At 36.4% G+C, this 25,119-nt stretch overlaps 4 protein-coding genes across 4 annotated transcripts; 2 read left to right on the forward strand and 2 right to left on the reverse strand.

Moving 5' to 3' along the window:
- The first annotated feature begins 1,281 nt into the window (after window positions 1-1,281).
- LOC130710515 (squalene monooxygenase SE1-like) lies at window positions 1,282-5,349 on the forward strand. Its single transcript, XM_057559811.1, has 8 exons — window positions 1,282-1,669; window positions 2,405-2,516; window positions 2,663-2,837; window positions 3,149-3,317; window positions 3,493-3,711; window positions 3,925-4,200; window positions 4,606-4,884; window positions 5,005-5,349. The coding sequence occupies exons 1-8, from the start codon at window positions 1,421-1,423 to the stop codon at window positions 5,107-5,109; spliced, it is 1,584 nt and encodes a 527-aa protein (XP_057415794.1). The 5' UTR covers window positions 1,282-1,420; the 3' UTR covers window positions 5,110-5,349.
- Window positions 5,350-5,670: 321 nt separating this feature from the next.
- On the reverse strand, window positions 5,671-8,880 carry LOC130712164 (uncharacterized). The gene has a single exon (XM_057562003.1). It carries the CDS (start codon window positions 8,878-8,880, stop codon window positions 5,671-5,673), a length of 3,210 nt encoding a protein of 1,069 aa, XP_057417986.1.
- A 5,512-nt stretch (window positions 8,881-14,392) lies between these two features.
- Window positions 14,393-20,354, forward strand: LOC130711345 (squalene monooxygenase SE1-like). The gene is made up of 8 exons (XM_057560919.1): window positions 14,393-14,635; window positions 15,076-15,187; window positions 15,331-15,505; window positions 15,628-15,796; window positions 18,507-18,725; window positions 18,982-19,257; window positions 19,606-19,884; window positions 20,045-20,354. Exons 1-8 carry the CDS (start codon window positions 14,396-14,398, stop codon window positions 20,147-20,149), a joined length of 1,575 nt encoding a protein of 524 aa, XP_057416902.1. The 5' UTR covers window positions 14,393-14,395; the 3' UTR covers window positions 20,150-20,354.
- Window positions 20,355-20,552: 198 nt separating this feature from the next.
- Window positions 20,553-24,898, reverse strand: LOC130711344 (tricyclene synthase EBOS, chloroplastic-like). Its single transcript, XM_057560918.1, has 7 exons — window positions 24,629-24,898; window positions 24,225-24,498; window positions 23,249-23,627; window positions 22,691-22,909; window positions 21,680-21,818; window positions 21,294-21,542; window positions 20,553-21,198 (listed from the first exon to the last, which is right to left on the reverse strand). The coding sequence occupies exons 1-7, from the start codon at window positions 24,869-24,871 to the stop codon at window positions 20,848-20,850; spliced, it is 1,854 nt and encodes a 617-aa protein (XP_057416901.1). The 5' UTR covers window positions 24,872-24,898; the 3' UTR covers window positions 20,553-20,847.
- Window positions 24,899-25,119: the final 221 nt, after the last annotated feature.

Below are 25,119 nucleotides of genomic sequence, written 5' to 3' on the forward strand. Positions count from 1 at the left end.
TTCCGCATTGCGTTGATACCCTAACAATGACTCATGAGAAAGTTTGGGTTAAATCACTCATCATCCAATCACATTGGAGATAAGTGAGTTGAAAATAAAATAATAAATAAAATATAGAAATTCCAAAACTTGTTAAACCCTTCTACGTACTCCTCTCAAGTTTAGGTGAAAATGGCTGTTGTATAGAATCAATTCTTAGACTCTTGGACCTTTTCACAGTTAGTGGAATTTTATACGTGTACACTTTTTATAGTTCTCACACAACCAAATATTAAATAGGTGTGGAGGTTATTTACTTTCCATTAAAAAACACAGAATAATTCTCTGCTGCACTCTATGCCTGCGGCTGGTCTGAGATGCTTGATGTTAGCTCTGCTCTTTCTTCTGAAGTGGGGCGGTGCTGCTGGGGTCTTTTGTTGATCTGTCATTGAATGTTGGTGATTCTTACTGCTGGAATGTATTAGTCCCCTGGTTTTCCCCTGTTGTTCTCTTGTTCCATCTTTGTTGTTTTTCTTTCGTTCTTTTGTCTCTTGCTGTAGCTCTTCTGTTGCTTTTGCCTACCCTCTACTATTGAGGTGTACTTGGCCTTGAGATTTTTCTCTTGACTTTTACCAATAATATCATTTCTCCTTTAAAAAAAACACAGAATAATGAGTTTATAAACTTTACTTTTTCCCCTCCACTTTGATAAGTGATGTGATAGGAAATAGAAAAAAAAAGGAAATATGATGGAAGAAAAAGTCAAGTGTGAATGAATCATTAACCACATTTCGTTTCGTATGAGGTGCATGCATGTTGTCGTGTTTAATAGATAACCTTAAATTAATATATTATATAGTGTGTGGCCCTTAGTGTAACTCGAGCAATCATCTCAGCATCTCATGCAACACGAGGAGTAGAATAATTTTTATTTTGCCCTCGTATAACACGAGCTCATATTTAAAAAGTATAAATGAAAGTGACATGTATTAATAATCTATATCAACTGAAGAATTTATAATGATATGCATATTATTTTAAGATTAGGCAGGTAGAAAGAACTCACTCTACAATTAAGAAAAACTAAGTATCTGTCAAACTTAGTTAATTAATGCGAATAAATGGAAAATACTTGTTTTCTTCCCACACACGCATATCAGTGGTAGGTAGGGAAGTGAATCTTGTTTTCTTAATTCAAAATTTTAGAAGTAAGAAAGGCTAAAGAATCTATGAGATATACTTATCAGTTAAGTTTATACAACAATCCATTTGCCATTATAAAAGGGAAAAGGAAGTCTTGCTTCTAAACATATCAAAAGTCATACATAAACAAGAACAAAGAACTTCCAATAACCAAGAAAATTTGTCTCATTTACTACCATCATTCTCATTGTGCTATCCATCTTCTGCAAACCAATCAAGTTTCACCACTCTCTTGGAGATGGATTATCAGTATTTGCTGGGAGGTATATTGGCTTGTTACGCTTGTAGTTTGGCCTTTTTGTTTGTTCTGTACAGTTTTGCAGCAAAGAGGAATGCCACAAGTTCAAGTTTATTACATTTAAAGAGTAATGGGAGTGCAAAGACATCAGAAAATGGAATATGCCAACAAAAGGGTGAAGGAAGTATAGATGTCATCATTGTTGGTGCTGGGGTTGCTGGTGCAGCTCTTGCTTACACACTTGGAAAGGTATGAGGTTTTTTTTTTCTTCCTAAAATTTATTCAGGTTTTCTGGTTTTAAAAATAGTAGTAATGAATGAAAAGAATCTTAAAGTAGATGAATGAAAACAAGAGTAAATTTTATGTGAAGTAAAGTTGTCATGAGTTTATTTAAGTTTGGTTGCAGTAATACTAATATTTGTAGATATTATTGATGAACATTTGTTCAACTTATATAATGGTCATATCTTCTTTTCCTTTCCATTTTCCCAGCAATCAGAGACAGAGAGAATAAAACTCTGAAAAGTTTTATATTTCTTCCTTTTCATGATTTGCTCTTAGAGTCAATGGACTGGAATAGGGTCATCAGAAAGTACTAATGTCATTAGTTAATTAATTAAGCAGATTCAAATTTGTGGTTAAAAGGTCAATTTTTCTTGGTATTGTTCTGCACTAGTTGCAAACTTGGTGAGAGATGACTTCAAAAATAAGCTTGATTTCTAGAAGAGATGTTTTGGAAAGCCCTCTTAATTTTTGCATGAATGAATCATATGTTTGTATTAAATTAACCCGTTTAATTGCGGCCGCAACATAAAGGGATTTTAGGTCCCCAAAAAAGCATCGTGACAACAATTGCACCCGTTTCGATCCACATTTGCCTACAATTCTAAAATGCAGCCGCAGCTGCTAACGCGACTGCAACTACAATTTAAAACCCTTGAGAATGCTAATTAAGTGATCTTACTTTGTGCTTCTTTGTTGCAGGATGGAAGGCGAGTGCATGTGATTGAAAGGGACTTGAGTGAACCTGATAGGATTGTGGGTGAATTGTTACAACCTGGGGGCTATCTCAAGTTAATTGAGTTGGGTCTTGAGGGTAAGTAAGAAACTTATCAAGATATGAAAATTTTGTGTGAATTTGATAGATAAATGATTCTGTTACTATTGAAGTATGAACAACTCCCCTAACTTTGCTGATCAAAATCATGGTTCTTAACAAATGAATATTCTGAACCATTTCAGATTGTGTGGATGAAATTGATGCTCAAAAAGTCTTTGGCTATGCTCTTTATAAGGATGGTAAAGATACCAAGTTGTCTTACCCCTTGGAAAAATTTCATTCTGATGTTTCTGGGAGAAGCTTTCACAATGGCCGTTTCATACAGAGAATGCGAGAAAAGGCTTCATCTCTTCTAAAGTACACAATTTTACCTTATTGTCTTTTTCATTAAAAAGAACGAAAATAGTTTGTCGACATCCGCATATTGCGGACACCTTGCAAATAACCAGCGTGAGGAAGGAAGAGAAGAGAGAAGTAATGAATATGTCTGGGTTTCAAATTACGTGTGGTTCACAACGTAACGGGTTTTGGAGTTCCCGTATCAGCATTTCAGAGCGATAGAGAGAAAAATGAGATATCTATGGAGTTGTTTGATAGTTTAGTTATGTGAGGTTTATAGTTTGCACTCAAGTTATGTCCCCTTATAGTATCATCCTAATTTTTTGCAGTGTAAACTTAGAACAAGGAACTGTTACATCTCTACTTGAAGAGAATGGAACCATTACAGGGGTGCACTACAAAACCAAGAGTGGACAAGAGCTAATAGCAAAGGCTCCCCTCACCGTTGTATGTGATGGTTGTTTTTCCAACTTGAGACGTTCTCTTTGCAACCCTAAGGTAAGGATGCTAGGTTCCTTTTCCAGTTATATGATAATGTATTAACATGGTTCAAGGTTTTCTATTTTTAATTTCTCAGCTTCCATGTAAAATGGATTTACATGTTCAAATTTATAGTCAAGAAAGCATAGAATGTTAAATGTTGTTTGATAAATGTCACTATATATATCTGCAGGTTGAAGTACCCTCTCATTTTGTTGGCCTAGTCTTAGAGAACTGTAATCTTCCATATGCAAATCATGGACATGTTATCTTGGGTGATCCTTCACCCATTTTATTCTATCCCATCAGTAGCACTGAGATTCGTTGTTTGGTTGATGTGCCTGGCCAAAAATTACCGTCCCTTGGTAATGGTGAAATGGCCCTCTATTTGAAAACTGTGGTAGCTCCCCAGGTACAAATCTAATCTTTTTCTTGGCTTAACAACTAGTTAGCGTATCAGCTTTCAGCTTTCAGCTAACTTATTATTTAGGTCTTGTCAAACAAACTCCAAGTCTTTCGAAATAATGGGCAATCTACATATTTAAGCTAGATAATATTTTTAAATTTTGTTGATTAGTTTCTGTTTTATATTCATTCTACTAATTGTGGAAATTGTATCTTTCAGGTTCCCCCAGAGCTGTATACTTCTTTTGTAGCTGCAGTTGATAAAGGAAACATGAGAACCATGCCAAATAGAAGCATGCCTGCCTCACCTCATCCTACACCCGGTGCCCTTCTGATGGGAGACGCCTTCAATATGCGCCACCCGTTAACCGGAGGAGGAATGACCGTGGCTTTGGCTGATATTGTTGTGCTCAGGAATCTACTGAGACCTCTGCGTGATCTGCGTGATGCTTCTTCTCTTTGCAAATACCTTGAATCATTCTACACCCTGCGCAAGGTATGTAAGTAACAAATATAATTTTGAGCGAGTGAAGAATGGAGCCTGAAATATTTTGGCGCTAGAAAGTTAGTTCCCGAAAGAAGTAAATACGTTTGTAAGTCGCTGAATATGTAAAATGTCGGTCAAGTTAGTCCCTTAATCGCCATTTTAGTTTACCAAATCTGTCCATAGGGACTACATTGACAGAAGTATTCACATTTAGGAACTCCCAAACGTATTTCCTTCTACCAGACACTTACTTGCCGTCAAACTTTCAGGAAAAATAGACCAGTCACTCAATTTTGAGCAATCTACTATTTTAACCATTTAGGGTGAATGATTAGGTTATAGTAACTTCAATGCTTAACCAAATTAGTGGAAAAAGGAAGAAAAACTTAGTGCATTGCCTGATTCTATTTGTAGCCAGTGGCATCTACAATAAACACATTAGCTGGGGCATTGTACAAGGTGTTTTGTGCATCTCCTGATCCTGCTATGAAGGAAATGAGACAAGCATGTTTTGATTATTTGAGCCTTGGAAGTGTTTTCTCAGAGGGACCAACAGCTCTGCTCTCTGGTCTAAATCCTCGTCCACTGAGCTTAGTTCTCCATTTCTTCGCGGTGGCTATATATGGCGTTGGCCGACTTATGATACCATTTCCTTCTCCAAAACGGATATGGATTGGAGCTAGATTGATTTCAGTGAGTGTTTCTCATATTCATTTTTGCTTTAAAAGAATCATTTTTGTCACATTCTCATCAAATACAAAAAGCTTCAACAAATTTTGATTTTGAATCAATTTTTTCTTTCTGATATTCCAGGGTGCAGCAGGTATCATTTTCCCCATTATCAAGGCTGAAGGAGTAAGACAAATGTTCTTCCCAGCAATGGTGCCAGCATATTATAGAGTGCCTCCTGTCTATTAAGCATATTACAAGAAAGGCATGGAACATGTCTAAACAGTTCCCACATTCTTTGTACTTGCAGTATTCCATTATTTAGAAAAATGAAGAATAAGATAGCAGACTCCTTACTATGATTAGGAAAAATGCTTATCAAAAAAAAAAAACTATGATTAGGAAAAATAATTTTGTACAAATGTAAAATTTAAAGAGGAAAACATTTTTGAAATGATCAGCCTATGAGCAGCCCTAAGTTTTCTTTTACACATTGATGCATTCAACATTCATTACAAGTTTTTTTTTTTTTTTGGTCAAAGTTGCAATATCATTAATCAAAGGCCAAAGCCCAGGCACAGGGCCCAACGAAAACATCTTTGTACAAGGCTTTAAGATAGGCAGATACACACTAGCCTGCAAGATGAAACGAAAAGTGGAGCAACATGGCAACCACAAACTAGACCAACCTAGTTACCCAAATTCAAGAGCCCCCATATTAACGGTAGCAACAAAGCCAAAACAAGAGATACTTGGCTGCTAGCTATAAACAAAAAGGGAGAAAAGCTCAAAATCCTATACAAGCTGTACTCAAGAGACCTTGTCTCTTTGTAGTTGTCTCGCAAGCTCTGGTGGAGGATGCCAAACCCAGTCCCTCTGCAGGCTTTTATGATGAGCAAGCTGTGCTATTTGATGTGCAGCCTTATTACCACACCGATTCACCCAAGAGAAGCCCCAGTAGCTCTTAACAATTTTCATCTCAACTATGTCGTTGATAATTTGTTGAATTTCCCACACTTCCTTCTCTCCTCTGCATGCTTGAATTACCGCCAGACAATCCGATTCAAAGATCACTCGATCACATCCCAGGTTAGCAGCGAGGAAGACTGCCTCTCTAAGAGCCAAAGCCTCTGCAACCACGGGGGACGCTGCCATAAATCTCGCTGTAGAGCCATGGACCACCTCTCCATCCGAGTCTCTGAAGATGATGCCTGTCAATCCTTTTCGCGTGGTTGCATCGAAGGCAGCATCGACGTTAATCTTGATATGCGACGGTGCCGGTTTTCTCCATCCCTTTCTGGCAGCGGATCCACCACTCGCAAGGTTGATCTTGGGAGGCTCTGGCAACGCACTCAGGTATTCTTGGAGATTGATAGAGATTCTGTTATTAGTCACCACTGGGTTTGGGTCAACCCCCTGGAAAACACACTGATTTCTAGTCTTCCAAATCTCCCACAAAGTGTAGCCCAGAGTTGTAACGGCATAGTTGAAGAACTCTCTCTGGGACTTCATAGATTCTAAGGTATCTGCAAACCAGTTTTCAAACTTGTGATGAGGATGGGAGGCTGGATTTAATTGCAACTGATTACCAAACCAGATTGCTCTAGTCCAGCTACACCTTAGGAGGGCATGGTTGATTGTTTCAGGTTCAGTGTGGCAAATTGGACAGAGATCAGATCTTGCACAATTCCTTCTTTTAAGGTTATCATTCACTGCAACTGCATTCTTACAAAGTTTCCAGAGAAAAACTTGAATTTTGCGAGGGAGCTTGGATCCCCAAATTCTCTTCCAAAGGTTGCTTGCTGGTGATGAAGAGGTAGAAGCTCTGAGATGGACAGGGTCTTCTAGCATCTTGGCCTGTGTATAGCCCGACTTGACAGAGTATTTCCCATTTTTCACAAAAGGCCAAACCATCTCATCATCCTTGTTGGTCCAACTAAGAGGATTTTGGAGGATCTTCCCCAGGTTAATAGGAGGGCCAATTTCCAAAATCTTCTGCGTGTTCCACTTCCTGCTCACCGGGTCAATGATGCTCTTAACTTTCTCTCCTGAGTTGGAGTTTTCATCTCCTAACACTTCGCCTGAGCTTACCCATCTGTGCTTCCATAGATCAGTTTTTTCTCCATTCCCCACATTCCATTTTGCATTATTGAGGAGGAAGTCTCTGCCTGCCAATAAGCTTGACCAGACCCAAGAGGATTGCCTGGGGTAACTAGCCTGGGTAAAGTCTGAGCTTGGAAAGTAAATACTCTTCAAGATTCTACCCCAAAGAGTATCGTTGTCCTTCAGTAATCTCCAAGACTGTTTTGCTAAAAGGGATAGGTTGAGGGCTTCGAGATCCTTGAAACCTAAGCCTCCATTGATCTTCCTCTGAGTTATCACCTCCCATTTACGCCAATGGATGCCCCTTTCTTTGTCACCCCTCCACCAGAAATTAGCAATTCTTGTACTCAAATCTTTGCAAAAACTTTTTGGAAATTTGATGATTGACATAGCGTACGTTGGTAATGCTTGTAATACCGCTTTAATCAAAATTTCTTTCCCAGCTTGATTCAATAGTCTCCCTTTCCAACTCTGAATTTTGTTCAGCAACTTGTCTTTGATCCATCCTAGGGAGCTAATTTTCGACCTACCCCACTCAGCTGGTAAGCCTAAATAAGAGCCTGGAGAGTCCCAGACCTCAACATGGAGAATGTCTGCAAGTGTCTTTCGCTTTCTAGGATCCATAGTTTTGCCATTTAGCAACCCAGATTTGGAAGTATTGATTCTTTGTCCAGAAGCTTTTGAGAGTTGATCAAGAATCTTTTGCATTTGATACAATTCTCCTTCCTCCGCCTTTGCAAATAGGATTGCATCATCTGCAAAACTTAAGTGTGTTAGTGGTGGTGCTGTTCTGGCCAGGTTGACTCCTTTGAGCAGGTTGGAATTTTGTGCATTAAGTAGCATATGGGATAGAAAATCCATGGCCAAAATGAAGAGGTAGGGTGACAGTGGGTCACCCTGCCTAAGTCCTCTCCGAGGTTGAAGCTCACTGCCAGTGGATCCATTCAGTTTGTATCTGTAGGTGACTCCTCGGACCAGAATCATCACTAAGCCAACCCAAGCTTCATCAAACCCATAAGCAAGTAAGGCTCGTCCAATGAATTTCCACTCAAGCCTATCATAGGCCTTATTCATATCCAGTTTGATGATCACATTGTGTTTACCGTTGGCCTGGTTTCTCTTAAGGAAATGGAATGCTTCTTCGACTATGATCAAGTTATCATGGATCTGTCTTCCCCCAATAAACGCACTCTGATTGGGGGAGATAAGAGAGTTCATTGAGCCCTTCAACCTTGTAACAATTATCCTGGTAATAACCTTGAGAATGAAGTTGCAGCAGCTTATAGGGAGGAAGTGAGATATATTCTCTGGCTGAGCAATTTTTGGAATGAGAGCAACTTGAGTTTCATTTATCTCTTTCGGAATTTCCCCTTTTTCAAAGAAAAGTTGCACTGCTGAGATGACTGTATCTTGGATTGTTGGCCATTGTTTTTGGAAGAAAAGCCCATTTAACCCATCGGGCCCAGGGGCTTTGAGGTCTCCAAGATCAAAGACAGCTCGCTTGATTTCCCAGGGGTTTACTTTAGCCATTAACTTTCTATTGAGGTCCTCATGCACAACCTTTGGAATATTTGCTAAGCATTCATCAGTGTAGGAGGTGGAACTGCTGCTGTAAATGCTCTGGAAGTGGTTCTGTATCAGTTGTCTTATTTCATTCTCCTCAGTTACCCAGTTTCCTTGTGCATCCTTCAAGCGATCAATCCTATTCCTGTCCCTTCGTTGTACTGTCGAAGCATGAAAAAATTTGGAGTTTTGGTCACCCCATCTCATCCGTTTGATCCTGGACCGCAAGGTTCCAGTAAATTTCCTCCCTTTTCCAGAGGCTTTTAACTCGGTTTTGCAGCTCGTAGGCTTCTGCTCTGTTTTCTTCACTAAAGATGCCTTCCTGTAATTCTTGAATCCTCTGCTGGCTCTCATAGATCTCTTTGTCTGCCCTCTTGAATTTTTCAGTGCTCCATATCTTCAACTCTCTCTTACAGTTCTTGCATTTTTCCATGAATTGGTTCCAATGATCAACAGCCCTGGTAGGTTTTTCCCATCCCACTTTAACTATATCTTATTACAAGTTTGATTCATTCACACCCATTTTTGTTTGTATTGTTTGGGTCAGGCCCATTAGAGTCTCATCCCCGTTCCGTCTTATTTCATCACAATTTCTTTGCTTCTTGATGTCTCACTCTCTTCATATTTTTTCATAAGCCAAATTGAATTAAAAGATAGCACAAGAAGAGCTATAACCCAATTACAAATATAGAAAAATAGAGAAAAGTAAAAGAGGTAGCAAGATTCAGAGTGCTCCCACAAAGATTGCAAAAGCAGGGGAGGGAATAGGCTAAACGCCTTCAAATACAACAGATCCCCCAAGTAAATACATAAGATGGTCACCCACTCACCCACCATATGCCCAAGTAGCAACTACCCCCAAATAGCAAACCATTTGAAATCCAAATCAATTAGCTTCACTTGAAATTTCTCTTCTTGATATTACATTATTACTTATTATATCTTTTACTTCTCTCTATTTTCTTAAAGTGAAACTGGTCAATTTAGGATATAAATTGGTAATTTTTCACTTTCATCGTGATTTGCAATCGTCTCCTCAAGGACAATGGGTTCAATTATCAAAGAGTGGATTCGATTCTTTGATTTTCTATCTGGGGCTCCATGGCCATCTCCATATTGGTATGTGCACTCAGAAATTCTAGCAAGGTTGATAGCTGTGTCTACAAATGGTCTTGGGAAAGGTGAATGAGTGACCCGATCTTTATTCATCTTTTTCCATATTTCATCAAGCAAATTACGAATGTGTTTAGTAGCATCCTCTTCATTCACACCACTTTCACGCATGTAGCACATAACTGAATTTGCTACTTCACCCCTCAGTAACTCGGCCTATAAAATTACGAGACAGATGTTGAGAAATGTCACGTTAACTAGAGATATATCAAATTAACTCTTATATATAGGAAGACAATTCTCACTCTTACCGTTGAAGTACCCAAATCATTACAAAGTCGAAAAATAACCAATAGGGCATGGTAATTGTCCAAGGCGTCAAGTGCCTCCCTTGTTATGTTGTGATTCAGCAAGAAATAAGTGTGCGTCAATATAATATAACTACACCTGACACCGACACCCATGCATTGTTGAGGTAGTCATTAAAGTTTGGCAAGTGTTTGTCCCGGCACCACTTAGCTTCTTGTAGGAATGCTTTCAACATAACTGACCATTGTAATTATATTGAAAACCAAATAGTAAAACACAAGTAAAAATAACTGACCACATGCATTCTCAAAATTAACAGGTTTTACAAGTAAATTTTAAGATAAAATCACAAGAAGGACAATTTTATTGTGCTTTATTCATATTTTTAATTAAAATTTCATTTAAGATCTATATCACTTCTTTGTCAAAAAAAGAAGATCTATATCACTTAATTATGTTCTCTTGTCTTATATTGTATTTAAATAAAAATATGCAAATAATATATATTAAAAATATTTTTTATATTTAAGATAAAAATGTTCAGCTCATTTTCTATTTAACAAGTAACGGAAAAAAATAACGATTGTTGGAGTGGCGCAGCGGAACGCTAGACTTTTCACAGTTTTACGGCTCATGAGGGGTTGGGAGTTTACGATCCATACATCGGGTTAAGAGGCTAAGAGCATAAGTGATCTAGGACATCATCCTCATACATTCGCCACAAAATCTTAAGGCAATGGGTGAGTGGGTCGTTCCACTTATAAACTCTTTAACTCTTTCTTACATATCCAATGTGGGACTATTTCCTTCATTCACACTTGCATATACTTCAACAACGATAAAAATGTTCAGCTCATTTTCTATTTAGGATAGAAATTGTCATCAAATGATAGCTCAAGTAGTAAGAGTTAGGTGACATGTGAGTTGGGTGGGAGAGATCCAGGAATCAAATTCCTGAAGAGTGCAATTTATCTTTTCGATTTAAAAAAAACGAGAAATACTGTATATCTATCACTAGTCTATTTCTCGTAATCCAAAAATGTAGAAACTAATTTTTTTCTCACCATTCTCTCTTTCTCTTCAAATTTTCTCCTATATAATCAAGCATGCCTTGAGTGAAGAATACTGATTTTAAATGGCTCACATCAATTCATTTTGTGTATGACAGGGAATAGAAATAACCAAAAAAAACATCTATATATTCTATTATGCAGATATCATGCAAACATGTGAGTCTATTGCAAGTATTATCTTTGGCATAACAAAGAAATGACACCAGTAATTAATCCTCATATCAATATCAATTCCTTTCAGTCCCCGAGGGTTAGCTCAAGTAGTAAGAGCTAGGGGACATAAGAGTGGGAAGGGCAAGGTCCAGGGTTCGAATCCTAGAAGGGAACTTTGAATGTATTTTCTAACTTACTAACAACTAACCACTAACATTTGCCTATCAAAAAAAATATCAATTCCTTTCAAAATCCAGTAATCATGCTTTACTCAAACTAATTGTTTGACATAATTAATTTGATTTTATAGGTGATTGAATGCTTTCAAAATTCCCTTAAAGGATACCACCTTTCAGGCACGTACACATTAGAATCATCTATATACTTTAGAAAAGAGGAAGGTTGTGAGACCCACCTTGCTGATTTGGCACTTTAAGAATTACTTTCATTCAACCTCTCTCTTTGCCTGACAAGTGTCACCGTCTTATTGATTTGGACCAAAACATTACAAAGCCCATTTTTATTTCAGTTTTGTATGGAGGCCCATTATTGAAAGCTTATTGAATGCTGATTTTTTATTATTATTTTTTTAGTCATTCATTAATTGCTAACATAAAATATCCATATTAATGGCTAATTAACATTTTGACTATTTCAACTATTTAATTACAAATAATTTTTGTTTTGCACCACAAGATCCATGTGTTTAAATAGCATTACTATTTTTCAAAAATATTCAAAATAGTTTCGAATTTCCTATAATTACTCATTACCTGTGCGAGGACCGTCGACAACGTGTTTCTCATTTTTTTTTTAAATCAATGCGTTTCTCAGTTAAATAACACCTTTCCTATAATTAATCATTTTCATAAATGAGATATATTGACCTATCATTCATAATAATTATAAATGAACCGTGCGTTTGTAATATTTTAATAAATGGAATCACTATTTAATATCATGATTTGTAACGCACGGGGTAGTAATTTAATATCATGTTTGATACATTCCATTCTTATGAAGAAAAAATTACCCTGGAATTGATTGAATTTCCTATTTTGAGTGGTAAATCACCTCATGCTATCAAAAGTCACTATAAGCGTACGATTGAAATTTTGGTTGAAAAAAAAAATTTGCGCCGGCTAATTTCAAATACCATTCATAATATTACCCTAATTTTCCTTCCTTTTTTTAACTTGCATTGAGAAGTAACCCTAAATCTGAAATTTCTATATAAATCACCTCATGTTATTCTTCAACTTTATCAGTCATTCCAATTCCCACCAACTATTAGTTTTGAAAATTCTGAATACTACCCATCAAACACTCATCTTTTTGAACTCAACTTCCGGGAGGATACGTCCACTATCAGTGAGTCTTTGTTAATTATTTTGTAGTTATATTATTCGCACTGTATTAACAATTTCTGATATCTGAAAATTTTAGATATAATCGGTGTTTTGAGTAAGGTTCGACGAGTACAAGAGTTCACAATCCTTAGAAAGATTGAGAAGGTCGTCCGAATTGATCGACCTTTCTGCAGCAGGGTAAAATTACCCAGGTACCTCGACCACTAAAATTGTTCAACGGAAAAATATATATTTTTATGATAATTTTTTTAGTCTATGTTGTAATGTTGTTTTATTTTACTGATGTAGGAAATTCCAATAGATATGTGCTGGAATGGAGCTAACCAGAATTTTGTATCGACCAACTCTTTGAAGAACCTCTCATGATCAAGTAGCGCTCCTAGCTATCGTCTGAACGTGAACAAAATAACTGCACTTATTTTGTTAATAAATCTCGACAAATGCACGACAACATCATCTCCATGAAGTATCTGTGGAGATATTTAGGTTGCATGGTCTGAAATTTGGAAGACATAATTCCTTTTTCATTTGTATTATGAAAAGTTGTTTTGTTTATTAATTCTTTGGGTAGGTTGTGACCCAATTCCAATAATCAATTATGTGATGTTAAGTTACTTTTAGAAATTTAAGTAATAATTCAATGCATGAAAATTTAAGTAATAATTAAAAATATTATAATTGAGGTGGAGTAATAATTAGGTCGACCAAAATGGACTCAGGTTGTGAGTGTGCTTAGCTCAACCCACTTATGGGGTGGGTTCAGTTGGAAAAATACAGGTTTACATTTAGATGAATGATTTGTCTTCGTTCAATAACTTAATGGGCTACACAAATGAAAAAAAAATAATTATTTTCTTATATCTTTTTAAAGTATGATCATTAACTACAAGATATAAGGTTTGTTGACGTTTCTATAAGGTTTGTTTAACATTTTTAAATTATACACAATTTATATTTGTATTGGTTATTGATTATTACTCTTATATAAATTTTTTCCTTTGTAGGTTCTATAGCTCAAATATGCTTGATTAACAACATGATTGGTTATGAAATTTTTATCATTAATCATGGACTACAATTTCTAATAAGGGTTCATGTTATTGTCATTGTTATGTTTAACTTATTTCAATTTCAATGTAATGCATTCCTTAAAAATTGATTTTTTATTACTATTCAAGTGTTGTCATTGTGAGGTCTATACAACCTAATCAAATTAATATATTTACTGTGGTCATTCATCTACATGTTTATAACATATGTTCGGTTCCATCTCTGTTCTACTTACTGAAAAGAGCCTAAACTAAGTTAAAATATATTTCTACTGATTCATCTTTACAATAAATTTAATCGCCGTGCAACGCACGGGTAAAGAACACTAGTTTGAAAGTATTTCTTTTCTTTTATAGCTACATATTATCCTTGGGCAGATTTAAAGCCATAAACCCATAATTAACTACCATTCTTTATTTTCTATCAGGTTTTGTAGAAAGAACCACCTGTAACTGATTCTATCTCCATGTGGTAATGGTGGTCATCAAATCCCAATTAATTGATAACCTTATTAATGTAATTTATTACCACCACCAAGTAAACGGAAATGAGCATGATTAGGGGCCAAGAATTGCTATTTCCTTAGGTAATAAAATCAACAAGAATCAGCTCATAATTATAGATAATTGAGGTGCTTGAATTGGAGAGAAAAGTAATCAAAGGTAAAATATCAATGAATTGCCATTATCTCTCAGTCGGAAACTTCCTTCACCAATTTGAACGTGAGTCGTGACCTATAAGTTTAATTGTAAGTGACTCATAATTTATCACCATCATTCTCACTTCACCACTCTCTTGGAGATGGATTATTCATATATTCTGGGAGGGATACTGGCTAGTAGTTTGGCCTTTGTGTTTGTTCTGTACAGTTTTACAGAGAAGAGGAAGGCCACAAGTTCAAGTTCATTACATTTAAAGAGTAATGGCAGTGCAAAGACATCAGAAAATGGAATATGCCCACAAAATGGTGAAGGAAGTACTGACATCATCATTGTTGGTGCTGGAGTTGCTGGTGCAGCCCTTGCTTACACACTTGGAAAGGTATTAGGCTTAGGCTTTCTTTTTTTTGATTTCTGGCAAGAATTTCTTCAGTTTTGCTTGTATATATCAAAATCTGCAAAACAAAAAAAATTAGATCTGCCAAGAACTTCTTCTACATATGTACTTCTTTTCCTTTCCATTTTCCTAGCAATGAGCCTAAAAATCTGCGAATGTTTTTATATTTCTTCCTTTCCATGATTCACTCTTATAGACTCAATGGACAGCAAAAGGGTCATGCGAAAGTACTATTGTCATTAGTTAATTAACTAGATTCAATTTTATGGTTATCACTTATAAGCCCCCTGCCAATTTTATGGTGGTATAGTGCTGCAATGGTTGTGTAGACATAGAGCCATTTTGGATGCGGCCTAATTATATATCACTTATTGGAGCTTATCTACTAAAATCAGTGATCATGCTTCGTGCCGTCTTTGTTACAGGATGGTCGGCGAGTGCATGTGATTGAAAGGGACTTGAATGAACCTGACAGGATTGTTGGTGAAGTACTAATACCTGGGGGCTATCTCAAGTTAATTGAGTTGGGTCTGGAGGGTAAGCAAGAAACCTATCAAAATATGAAAAATTAAACTTAGTATGATTTGAAAGATGAATGATTAAGTGAAAATTGAAGCATGAAGAATTGATAGATGAGTTTCTGATCAAACTCTGGCTCTGGATGTTTCGAATTGTGGCAGATTGTTTGGATGAAATTGATGCTCAGCAAATCTTTGGATATGTCTTTTATAAGGATGGGAAAGTTACCTCGTTATCTTATCCTTTGGAAAAATTTGATTCTGATGTTTGTGGGAAAAGCTTTCACAATGGCCGTTTCGTACAGAGAATGAGAAAAAAGGCTTCATCTCTACCAAAGTACTCATTTAATTTTTTTATTGCTTTTACATTTTTATTAAGAGAATTGTTTGATATCTTAGTTGTTATGGGAAGTTTGATGTTAGAACTCAAGTTATGTTGGACATTTTAATTTTTTGCAGTGTGAAATTAGAACAAGGAACTGTTACATCTCTAGTTGAAGAAAATGGAACCATAAAAGGGGTGCACTACAAAACCAAGTGTGGACAAGAACTCATAGCAAAGGCTCCCCTCACCATAGTGTGTGATGGTTGTTTTTCCAACTTGAGGCGCTCTATTTGCACCCCTAAGGTGAGGATGCTAGACTTCTTTTCTGTTCTATGATAATGTATATAGAACATTATACAATGTTACTCCCTCTGTCTCATATTACATACAAGTCACATTTTATCTGTTTTTTTTTCTATGCTATTTCCTTTACGTGTTGTGTTCCTTCTTTTGCATCGATTTTGGCGTTTGTCTTCTTTTGGTGGCCGCCACAGAATCGGGTGGGCGCGCGACGTGGGGTCGGACGTTTAACGCACGACGTGGGGTTGGGCGAGGTTGAGACTTAACGCGCGTTTTTGTCTACGAAGTATCTCCACGTTTTTCCTTCGTTAAACTGACGCACAAGAGTATTATGAATTTCAGCCACGATTGTGCATTTGGATCAATCAGTCAACCTCCTTCGTTACAGGTCATGATCGCAGCAACCTACCTTTCTGACATCGGTGAACCTGCTGCCAACAGAGGTCTACTTGCCAGGCAAAGTATAGATTTGACAGAAAGAAGATTTACGTTATACTTACATGGTGTCCGTCCATCCTCCCTTAGGATTTACGGATAGCCTTTAGATCCAAACTTGTTGCGATGCACGACATTGTAGACAACACCCTTTCATCGCCTCGGACGACTGGGCTATGGTGGTAAGGCCCGAGATGGAGAACTCTAGTGGAAGCCGGAATGTTTTACTGGGTGCCAATATTCAGATATAAAACCCTAAGAGCTGAACAAATGAGCAAAAGACTTAGAGTACTATTTTAGCAAGTAGAAGATGAGATACGTGGTGTGATGGAGGTCCCCCTTTTATAGACGGTTGACCCCTAAACCCTAGATGGGGCATTATTACGTTGCTAGTTGGCTTATAGGAAAATTGCACGAGTTATGGGAATGTCTTACTACGCGGTTGGTTGACCTGGAGACACAGCGCGCTAGTCAGGGTGGAGTCTTAACTTCTTTCCTTAGCCACACACGTGATTGGAGGATGCTCAACTGCCTAGCTAACGGTCAACTCTCCTGAAAATATTATGGGCCCTGAGATTTGGTCTTCTAGGCTTGCAACCCAAGTCTTATCCGACTAGCCCAAGTAGAGGAGCTCAACTATCCCTCCTACTAGTGAGGAGCTCAACCTTATAGTCTAAAATCCTTGACGGTCCAATAATTAAAGGAGTTGGAGAACTGAGAAAATTGTGGGGTTATCAATTTCTTCGTGGAGATAACATGGAGTCGAATTTATACTAAGGTCGTATTCTACCCTTGACGTGATTAAATCGATCTTTGCTTCTTGATTCTGTCGAGAATACGTGGTGTGAAAATTCAGTTAACAGGAATCTTTGGTGACAAAGCACCTTTGCTCGAGATATCGGATGCTTTGTTCGGTCGACAATGGGTGGAGATATGGCTGATTCAAACCCGCTCGAACCCGCTATGTTTCACCCGAACCCGCCCGATGCTCAGCCTTAATTCCAACAGTTCCTTTTCTGCAATTTTTCCCCTTCGGCTTTTGACAATGTCATTTTGGATTTTGAGACCTTTTCAACATAGTTGGTATGTGCCTCTCCATTTCACTGAATATGTCTCCTTTGCTAGTTTTCTTCTAGAACCCATGTATTCGTAAAAAATCCATTTGACACCAACAATAGCACAACCTTTGTGCAACCCCTCCCTTAAGAGTGGCTCTTGTGCTCCCCCACCACGACCGTGCTAAACAGGAGCACATTTGTGCTTTGTAAGACATCTATAGTCATGCTAACTAGGAGCACGACCATGCGTACTGCATAGTTTCGAGAAATAAAATGGTCGTGCTAACAAAGAGCACAACCATGCTTTGTGACACATCCACGACTGTGCTTATTAAACAATTGTCTATTAGGATCAAACAGGAGTGGCTCTTAACGGATTTTTTTAGAAAACAAAAGTATATTGAATAGATAAGGCAAAATACAAAATCCTTAAGAAGGACAATCCAACAAAAGCAACCCTCCCTAACAAAAAGCAGAGGACCAAAAAGAAAAAAACCAAAAGCTCCCCAAGAAAACAAGCTAGACAAACAGAAACCCTAGTCTCACAAAACAATACCTAAGAGAGCCAAAAACTGGCCAACCGACCACCAACTATCAAAAACAACCCCTATACATCCTCTGCAAACCATGAATCCTAGGAAGACTTGAGCGCTAAAATCTGGGCCGTTATTTGAATCAAAAGGGCACTCCTTGTCCTCGTCAAAACACCATGAGGCTCTGATAACTCTACCGGTAACAAAATCAATTGATTCTGAACAGTGGCCTTCAATTCTGGTACTTCTTTTGTGGATATTGGTCTTTTATTACTGTAATTGTTTCTACAAATGTTAACAATTCTAACACAATTTCTTTTCGGATACATCATCTCAACAACTTTTAATTTAATTGATTATTTGATCACCTTAGAGAAAAATTATTTGGCATGCTCACTTTCTTTCTGTTAGAATATCAAATTCATTCCACATGCAAGGACTACAACTTGATAGCAACTACCTTTGTTGATTTTTGAAATCCAGTTTTCAATGTTTCACATGCAGTTTGGGCTTTTTCCTCACATTCTCCTTCTATTCCTCCTTTTGCAACTACATTAAAGACATCAAAATCTAAAAAAATATGCTATGCATGAATCTACTAAGAGAAATAAATAAATGATCTTAAAATGGTAGCTAAATCATGACTTTTCATATTATAGATTAACCATCATTAAACAACATTTGCAGGTTGAAGTGTCCTCTCATTTTGTTGCACTAGTCTTGGAGAACTGTAATCTTCCATATGCAAATCATGGACACGTTATCTTTGGTGATCCTTCAACAATTTTAATTTATCCCATTAGTAGCACTGAGGTTCGCTGTTTTGTTGAATTTCATGGCCAAAAGTTACCTTCCATTGGTAATGGTAAAATGGCCCTTTATATGAAAACTGTGGTAGCTTCCCAGGTAACAATAAGATTTTTTCCATTCCTTCATTTTTATTACAAGTGTGTTTGGATATTGGTTAAGTTAAAATGACATTACATTCATCTCAATCAACCAATTGAGTTTTGCTAACTTTTTACCTAAAAGTAGGACAAGGGGTATCCGAGCATACCCTAAGTTTTACAATTAATGGAAAATTATATATACAAATTTAAGCAAGATTTCAAAGGTACCATTTCATATTTTCTTTTGTTAATTCTGGAATTGTATCTTTCAGGTTCCTCCTGAGCTGCATACTTTTTTTGTAGCAGCAGTTGATAAAGGAAACATGAGAACCATGCCAACTAAATGCATGCCTGCCTCACCTCATCCCACGCCCGGTGCCCTTCTCATCGGAGACGCACTCAATATGCGTCACTCATTAACCGGAAGTGGAATGACTGTGGCTTTGGCTGATATTGTTCTCTTAAGGAATCTACTTAGACCTCTGCATGATCTGCACAATGCTTCTGCTATTTGCAAATATCTTGAATCATTCTACACTCTCCGCAAGGCAAGTAAGATAGAAACATAACTAGTATTTAAGCCTATACTATACTATGCACGGGAAAATGTTTTTAAAAATATTTAAATTTAAATTTGAGATATTTTCAACTTTTAGGGTGAAGGATTGTGTTAGAATATAATATAAAATCATTAAGGTGACCCTTACCCAACAACTTAAGTTTTTGGGAAAATTGGTTGCTTGACATGGTACTCGAGCCTCTATGACTTAGCGGTCTAGAGTTCAATCATTGCTCCTTGGTTGTTTGACAGATTGGTTGATAGTAACCTCAATGTTTAACCAAATTAGAGGAAACAAAAAGAGAAAACTTAGTGCAGTGCCTGATTCTATTTGCAGCCTATGGCATCTACGATAAACACAATAGCTACAGCATTTCCCAAAGTGTTTGGTGTATCTCCTGACCCTGCTATGAAGGAATTGCAACAATCATTTCTTGATTATTTGAGCCTTGGAAGAGTTTTCACAGAGGGACTAGCATCTCTCCTCGCTGGTCTAAATCCTCGTCCATTGAGCATGGTTCTCCATTTCTTCGCGGTGGCTATGTATGGCGTTGGCCGACTTCTGATACCATTTCCTTCTCCGAAACGGATATGGATTGGAGCAAGGATGATTTCAGTGAGTGATTCTGAAGTCCTATTTCGGTTAAACATATAGAATATCTCAGCCATCACTTGCAATCAATTTCTATCACATTCTCATCAAATACAAGTTGGTAACTATTTGTTAATGCTGCAAAAGAGTTTGATTTGAATCAATTTTTTTCTTGATATTCCAGGGTGCATCAGGTGTCCTTTTCACCACTATCAAGGCTGAAGGAGTAAGACAAATGTTCTTCCCAGCAATGGTGCCAGCATATTATAGAGTCCCTCCTGTCTATTAAGCATATTACAAGAAAGGCATGGAACATGTACAAACAGTTCCCACATTCTTTGTACTTGTAGTGTTCCATTATTTGGGAAAAAAATAGAATAAGATAGCAGACTCCTTACTATGATTCGGCAAAATAATTTTTACAAATGTAAAATTTGAAGAGGAAAACATTTTTGAAATGTATCAGCCTATGAGCTGCCCTATGTTTTCTTTTACACATTGCTGCATTCAACATTCATTGCAAGTTTGATTCATTCACACCCATTTTTATTTGTATTGTTTGGGTCAGGTCCATTGGAGTCTCATCCCCGTTCCGTCTTATTTCATCACAATTTCTTTGCTTCTTGATGTCTCACTCTCTTCATATTTTTTCATAAGCCAAATTGAATTAAAAGATAGCACAAGAAGAGCTATAACCCAATTACAAATATAGAAAAATAGAGAAAAGTAAAAGAGGTAGCAAGATTCAGAGTGCTCCCACAAAGATTGCAAAAGCAGGGGAGGGAATAGGCTAAACGCCTTCAAATACAACAGATCCCCCAAGTAAATACATAAGATGCCCACCATATGACCAAGTAGCAACTACCCCCAGATAGCAAACCACTTGAAATCCAAATCAATTAGCATCCCTTGAAATCTCTCTTCTTTATATCATATTATCACTTATTATATCTCTTACTTCTCTCAATTCTCTTAAAGTGAAGCTGATCAATTTAGGACATGAATTGGTAATGTTTCACACTCATGGTGATTTGCAATCGTCTCCACAAGGACAATGGGTTCAATTATCAAAGAGTGGACTCGACTCTTTGATTTTCTATCTGGGGCTCCATGCCCATCTCCATATTGGTATGTGCATTCAGAAATTCTAGCAAGGTTGATAGCTGTGTCTACAAATGGTTTTGGGAAAGGTGAATGAGTGACTCGATCTTTACTCATCTTCTTCCATGTCTCATCAAGCAAATTACGGATGTGTTTAGTAGCATCATCTTCATTCACACCACTTTCACGCATGTAGCACATAACCGAATTTGCTATTTCACCCCTCAGTAACTCGGCCTACAAAATTATGAGACACATATTGAGAAATCTCACATTAACTAGAGATATATCAAGTCAACTCTTATATATAGGAAGACAATTCTCACTCTTACCGTAGAAGTACCCAAATCATTACAAAGTCGAAAAATAATGGATGGTCTGCGCAATAGGGCATGGTAATTGTCCAAGGCGTCAAGTGCCTCCCTTGTTATGTTGTGATTCAGCAAGAAATAAGTGTGCGTCAATATAACTACACCTGACACCGACACCCATGCATTGTTGAGGTAGTCATCCAAGTTTGGCAACTGTTTGTCCCGGCACCACTTAGCTTCTTGTAGGAATGCTTTCAACATAACTGACCACTGTAATTGTATTGAAAACCAAATAGTAAAACACTTAGTTTAGAGTTAACACTAACTAGTTATAGTAATTAATGACGATAATAATGAACCTCATGTTTGGAACATGCATTCATCATTTAAACCCAATTTGTGCATACCGCGTTAGTGAGGTAGGGTAGGATATCCTGCCCTTGTTCTTTTAGTACATTATAAGCCAATTCGTTGACAACATTGTAGAGGGCTAAGAAGGATATCTTCATGTACTCTGGCAACACTTGGACTGCTTTAATATCCCAACTGGAAGAAATACATTTTTGGAAATATAATAATGATTAACAGTTTCAGGAACAGTATTTTGTTAATCAATAATTAGTCCGTTTGTCATTGTTAAAAAAAGTTATTTGACTTTTAAAAAATAATTGATTTTATTTTAAGTGATTTTTTTAAAGCAAAAATTTATTTATATTTGTGCATAAATATGATAAGTGATTTTCAAATGGTTTGGATACAAAACTGTAAAAGTGCTTTTTTAAATAATTATTTAAGAATAACAACTATAATTGATATTATTTGAAAAGCTACACAAAATAGGTTGAAAAATAATCAGTTTTTTTTTTAAATTATTTATTTTTTTCAAAAAAGCAATCACAAGCACCAAAAAAATATGCATATATAAGTGATTATTAAAAAAAAATAAGTAATTACTTAAGAAAAAGCAATCACAAACAGAAATATGATTGTTGAGTGAGGGTCGGCCCAGGGTAAAGCCACCCAAGCAGGAGCTTTAGGCCTCTCAAAAAAAAATTATTAAGGAAAAAATGCCTCAAAATATTTTTTTACTAAGTAAAAGAGGCCACAAAAAAATCAAAGACCTCACTTTAAAGTTGGCTTTAGGCCTCATTTAGTGTTGGGCCGACCCTAAGTCTCTATATGTATTAACAATGTTGTGAAAAGCTAGATTCTGTGTAGAATCGGAGAGGGTGTTCAAAATCGTACAATCGTAAATTGAATCGTAAGATTCTACCATAAATAGAAAAACAAAAAAATAACATAGATATCTTGTAAGTCACATCATTTAACAAAAATTGGAATAAAAGTTCATCAGAGATTAACATGCTATAGATTTTGCTAACATTGTATTTCAAGCATGTAAAGAACAAGGAAATTACCTTTCTACGGCTGCTGTGAAGAGTTCTAATTCATCCAAAGTGCCATACACATCATAAATGTCATCAATTGTAGTTATTAGTGAAGTTACTTTGGTTAAACCTTTGCGGATATCACTATACTGAGTCTCAAAAGTCATTCCAACCGTCCAAAAGAAGCACTCCATTAACCTGTCGCGAGTGAAGCTTAACTTTGGGGCTAGTCCCATTCCCTTCCACCACCTTCATTAACAAGTAACAATGAAATTGAAACCAAGTTGTTACAAATTAGGAAAGTATTGATGATGAAATCATATATAGTAATGATATATACTTTTTAATTGTGTCCCAACTTGAAGTCTAAAACAACCACTTCTTAATTTAATTAATAAAAAGTAAGAGTAATGATAAGTAAGTTCTTAACTAGACATATAACAGACATACACTTCAGTACTGGTTTTCAATCGCTCTAAACATTAGTTGTGGTTAAAAATCGCATAAAACTGTATGTCGATGGTTAATTAGTGAAATGCGTATATCCACACATAATTTCTGATATGTATATTTCCTAGCTAAGCTTACCTTGACATTTCTTGGAGATCCTTTAGCAATGTTGATTGGACAATGTTAAAATCCAGTTTGGCTGCTTCAAGCAAAACCTTATTTGCATTTTTTCTTTTTGCATATGAATCAATATACCACCGCGCTTCAAGCCTTTGGACTCTACGATGTAGTGGAAGCTCCAAAGCATGATTCACTTGTTCTAAGAGATAATTGCTACTATCATCACTCATGGCGCTCTTGAGGTGCAAAATAGTGAAGGTCTTTGCCTCATCTAATATTTGTTCTCCTTCATAAGAGAGAAATGATGCCTCATAGAGACTCAACATTCCTTTTACATCCTTACCAATTAGGTTCGCCTCAAAATTACCATCAAGGTTCATGAAGCTCATAAAAATATCTACACGATTGCAAAGACATAGATGAATTAAAAAAGTCAATTCAATACTTCTTGAGCATGATGAGCTTGATAATTTTTTAATATATCATTATTATATGTGTGGGGTTGTCAACGAAAAGTCATAAAAATCAAATGGACTCTAGAGTACTTATAAATTGTAAATCATTGTACATTGTGTTTAATTTTATCATTTTCTTGAGATATATAAATGAAAAGATAAAAAAAAGTAAACTAGTAAATATATAGCTATAGACCGGTGAGGTTAATTAGATGAAGATACAATTGATAAAGTAAGCAATATTGCAACACAATTAACATATTGAAGTTGGATAACATAGTGGCAAAAATAGTTAATAGTTATATACATATTTGTTTTATGTCAAAGTTTTTTCCAAAACGTTTGGAAGCCATGATCAAAGAGAACTAATTGTCTTCACCTCTTGTAAAAAAAATAATCTAATTGAATTTCTTTACTAAAATATATATGTATTATATAAGCTTCAATAAATATTTTTTAATCCGTATCCAGACGAGTAATCCAATTTCTAGGATAATGTTATATATATATTATTTATATATATATATGTGTGTAAATACCTGCGGAGGCATGGTAGCCATACTCCCTGAGAAGCCTAAAGCTTAAAGCCGTCTCATGTAGACTTGTGTGATTAATTGTACCACTATGCTCTCTTTTGAAATGTAGAAACCTATCAAGTGCTTCTCTTATCTCCTTCTCAAAATGGTAACCGAGGCCCAAGCGTCTCACATCATCGACAAGCTCTAATGTGGTCCATATCTCTGTTTTTTCATCCTTAATCATTCTCCTCACTTCCTCTCTCAGCTTCCTTGCCCTTTCCCCATATCTTACATCCTATAAATAAATATAAAGATTATTATATATACAAATAGCAGATATCACGTGTGAGTATACATGCATAAGGAATTAAAAATCACTATATACATATATTTATAACACAATGTAAGATGATTAAATTAATCACCGCATAGTCATGTTTCAAGGACTGCAAGAAATCATAATCCCAGAGATTAGGTTCATAATGAGCTGATTTTCTTTGAGAATTAGCATCTGAAGTAGTTGCCATGCATCGAATAGGGGAAACAGTAATTCCCTGCCAACTTTTCTTTAGATACGCCCATGCTCGTGGCTTCTGAGGATTATTGGCAAAACTAGAAACTGAATTAATGAAGGATGAATTAAGCAATGTGGAACTAGCTTGGGCCATTGATACTTGCGGTTTGAAGTTAGGATGATTGATCACATTAATTTATATACATCGTAATGTTAGCAATAAAAATTAAATTATTAGCAGATTAGTCAAGTTGCTATTGGGTGATCACTTTGTATATTGCATCATTTGCATGGCATACCAAAGGGAATCGTAATTGAGATATGGCAGTAGGCTGAACTTGTTTTTTTCTATTGAAAACATAGCCACGTCATTAAGAATAAGATCATCTGTTAACTATTGAA

This window comes from Lotus japonicus, chromosome 4, assembly GCF_012489685.1.
Source record: "Lotus japonicus ecotype B-129 chromosome 4, LjGifu_v1.2".
In the NCBI taxonomy this organism is placed as follows: domain Eukaryota; kingdom Viridiplantae; phylum Streptophyta; class Magnoliopsida; order Fabales; family Fabaceae; genus Lotus; species Lotus japonicus.

What these genes read in the sequence shown, in the direction of transcription:
- LOC130710515 (XM_057559811.1), top strand. Translation starts at nt 1,421, where the DNA reads ATGGATTATCAGTATTTGCTGGGAGGTATATTGGCTTGTTACGCTTGT. An exon ending in AAACTGTGGTAGCTCCCCAG is followed by an intron (nt 3,712 to 3,924) that starts GTACAAATCTAA and finishes TGTATCTTTCAG; the next exon opens with GTTCCCCCAGAGCTGTATAC. An exon ending in TTGGAGCTAGATTGATTTCA is followed by an intron (nt 4,885 to 5,004) that starts GTGAGTGTTTCT and finishes CTGATATTCCAG; the next exon opens with GGTGCAGCAGGTATCATTTT.
- LOC130712164 (XM_057562003.1), bottom strand. Translation starts at nt 8,880, where the DNA reads ATGAGAGCCAGCAGAGGATTCAAGAATTACAGGAAGGCATCTTTAGTG.
- LOC130711345 (XM_057560919.1), top strand. Translation starts at nt 14,396, where the DNA reads ATGGATTATTCATATATTCTGGGAGGGATACTGGCTAGTAGTTTGGCC. An exon ending in AATTGAGTTGGGTCTGGAGG is followed by an intron (nt 15,188 to 15,330) that starts GTAAGCAAGAAA and finishes GAATTGTGGCAG; the next exon opens with ATTGTTTGGATGAAATTGAT. An exon ending in TTGGAGCAAGGATGATTTCA is followed by an intron (nt 19,885 to 20,044) that starts GTGAGTGATTCT and finishes TTGATATTCCAG; the next exon opens with GGTGCATCAGGTGTCCTTTT.
- LOC130711344 (XM_057560918.1), bottom strand. Translation starts at nt 24,871, where the DNA reads ATGGCCCAAGCTAGTTCCACATTGCTTAATTCATCCTTCATTAATTCA. An exon ending in CCTTGAAACATGACTATGCG is followed by an intron (nt 24,499 to 24,628) that starts GTGATTAATTTA and finishes ATTTATTTATAG; the next exon opens with GATGTAAGATATGGGGAAAG. An exon ending in ATGATTTGGGTACTTCTACG is followed by an intron (nt 21,199 to 21,293) that starts GTAAGAGTGAGA and finishes ATAATTTTGTAG; the next exon opens with GCCGAGTTACTGAGGGGTGA.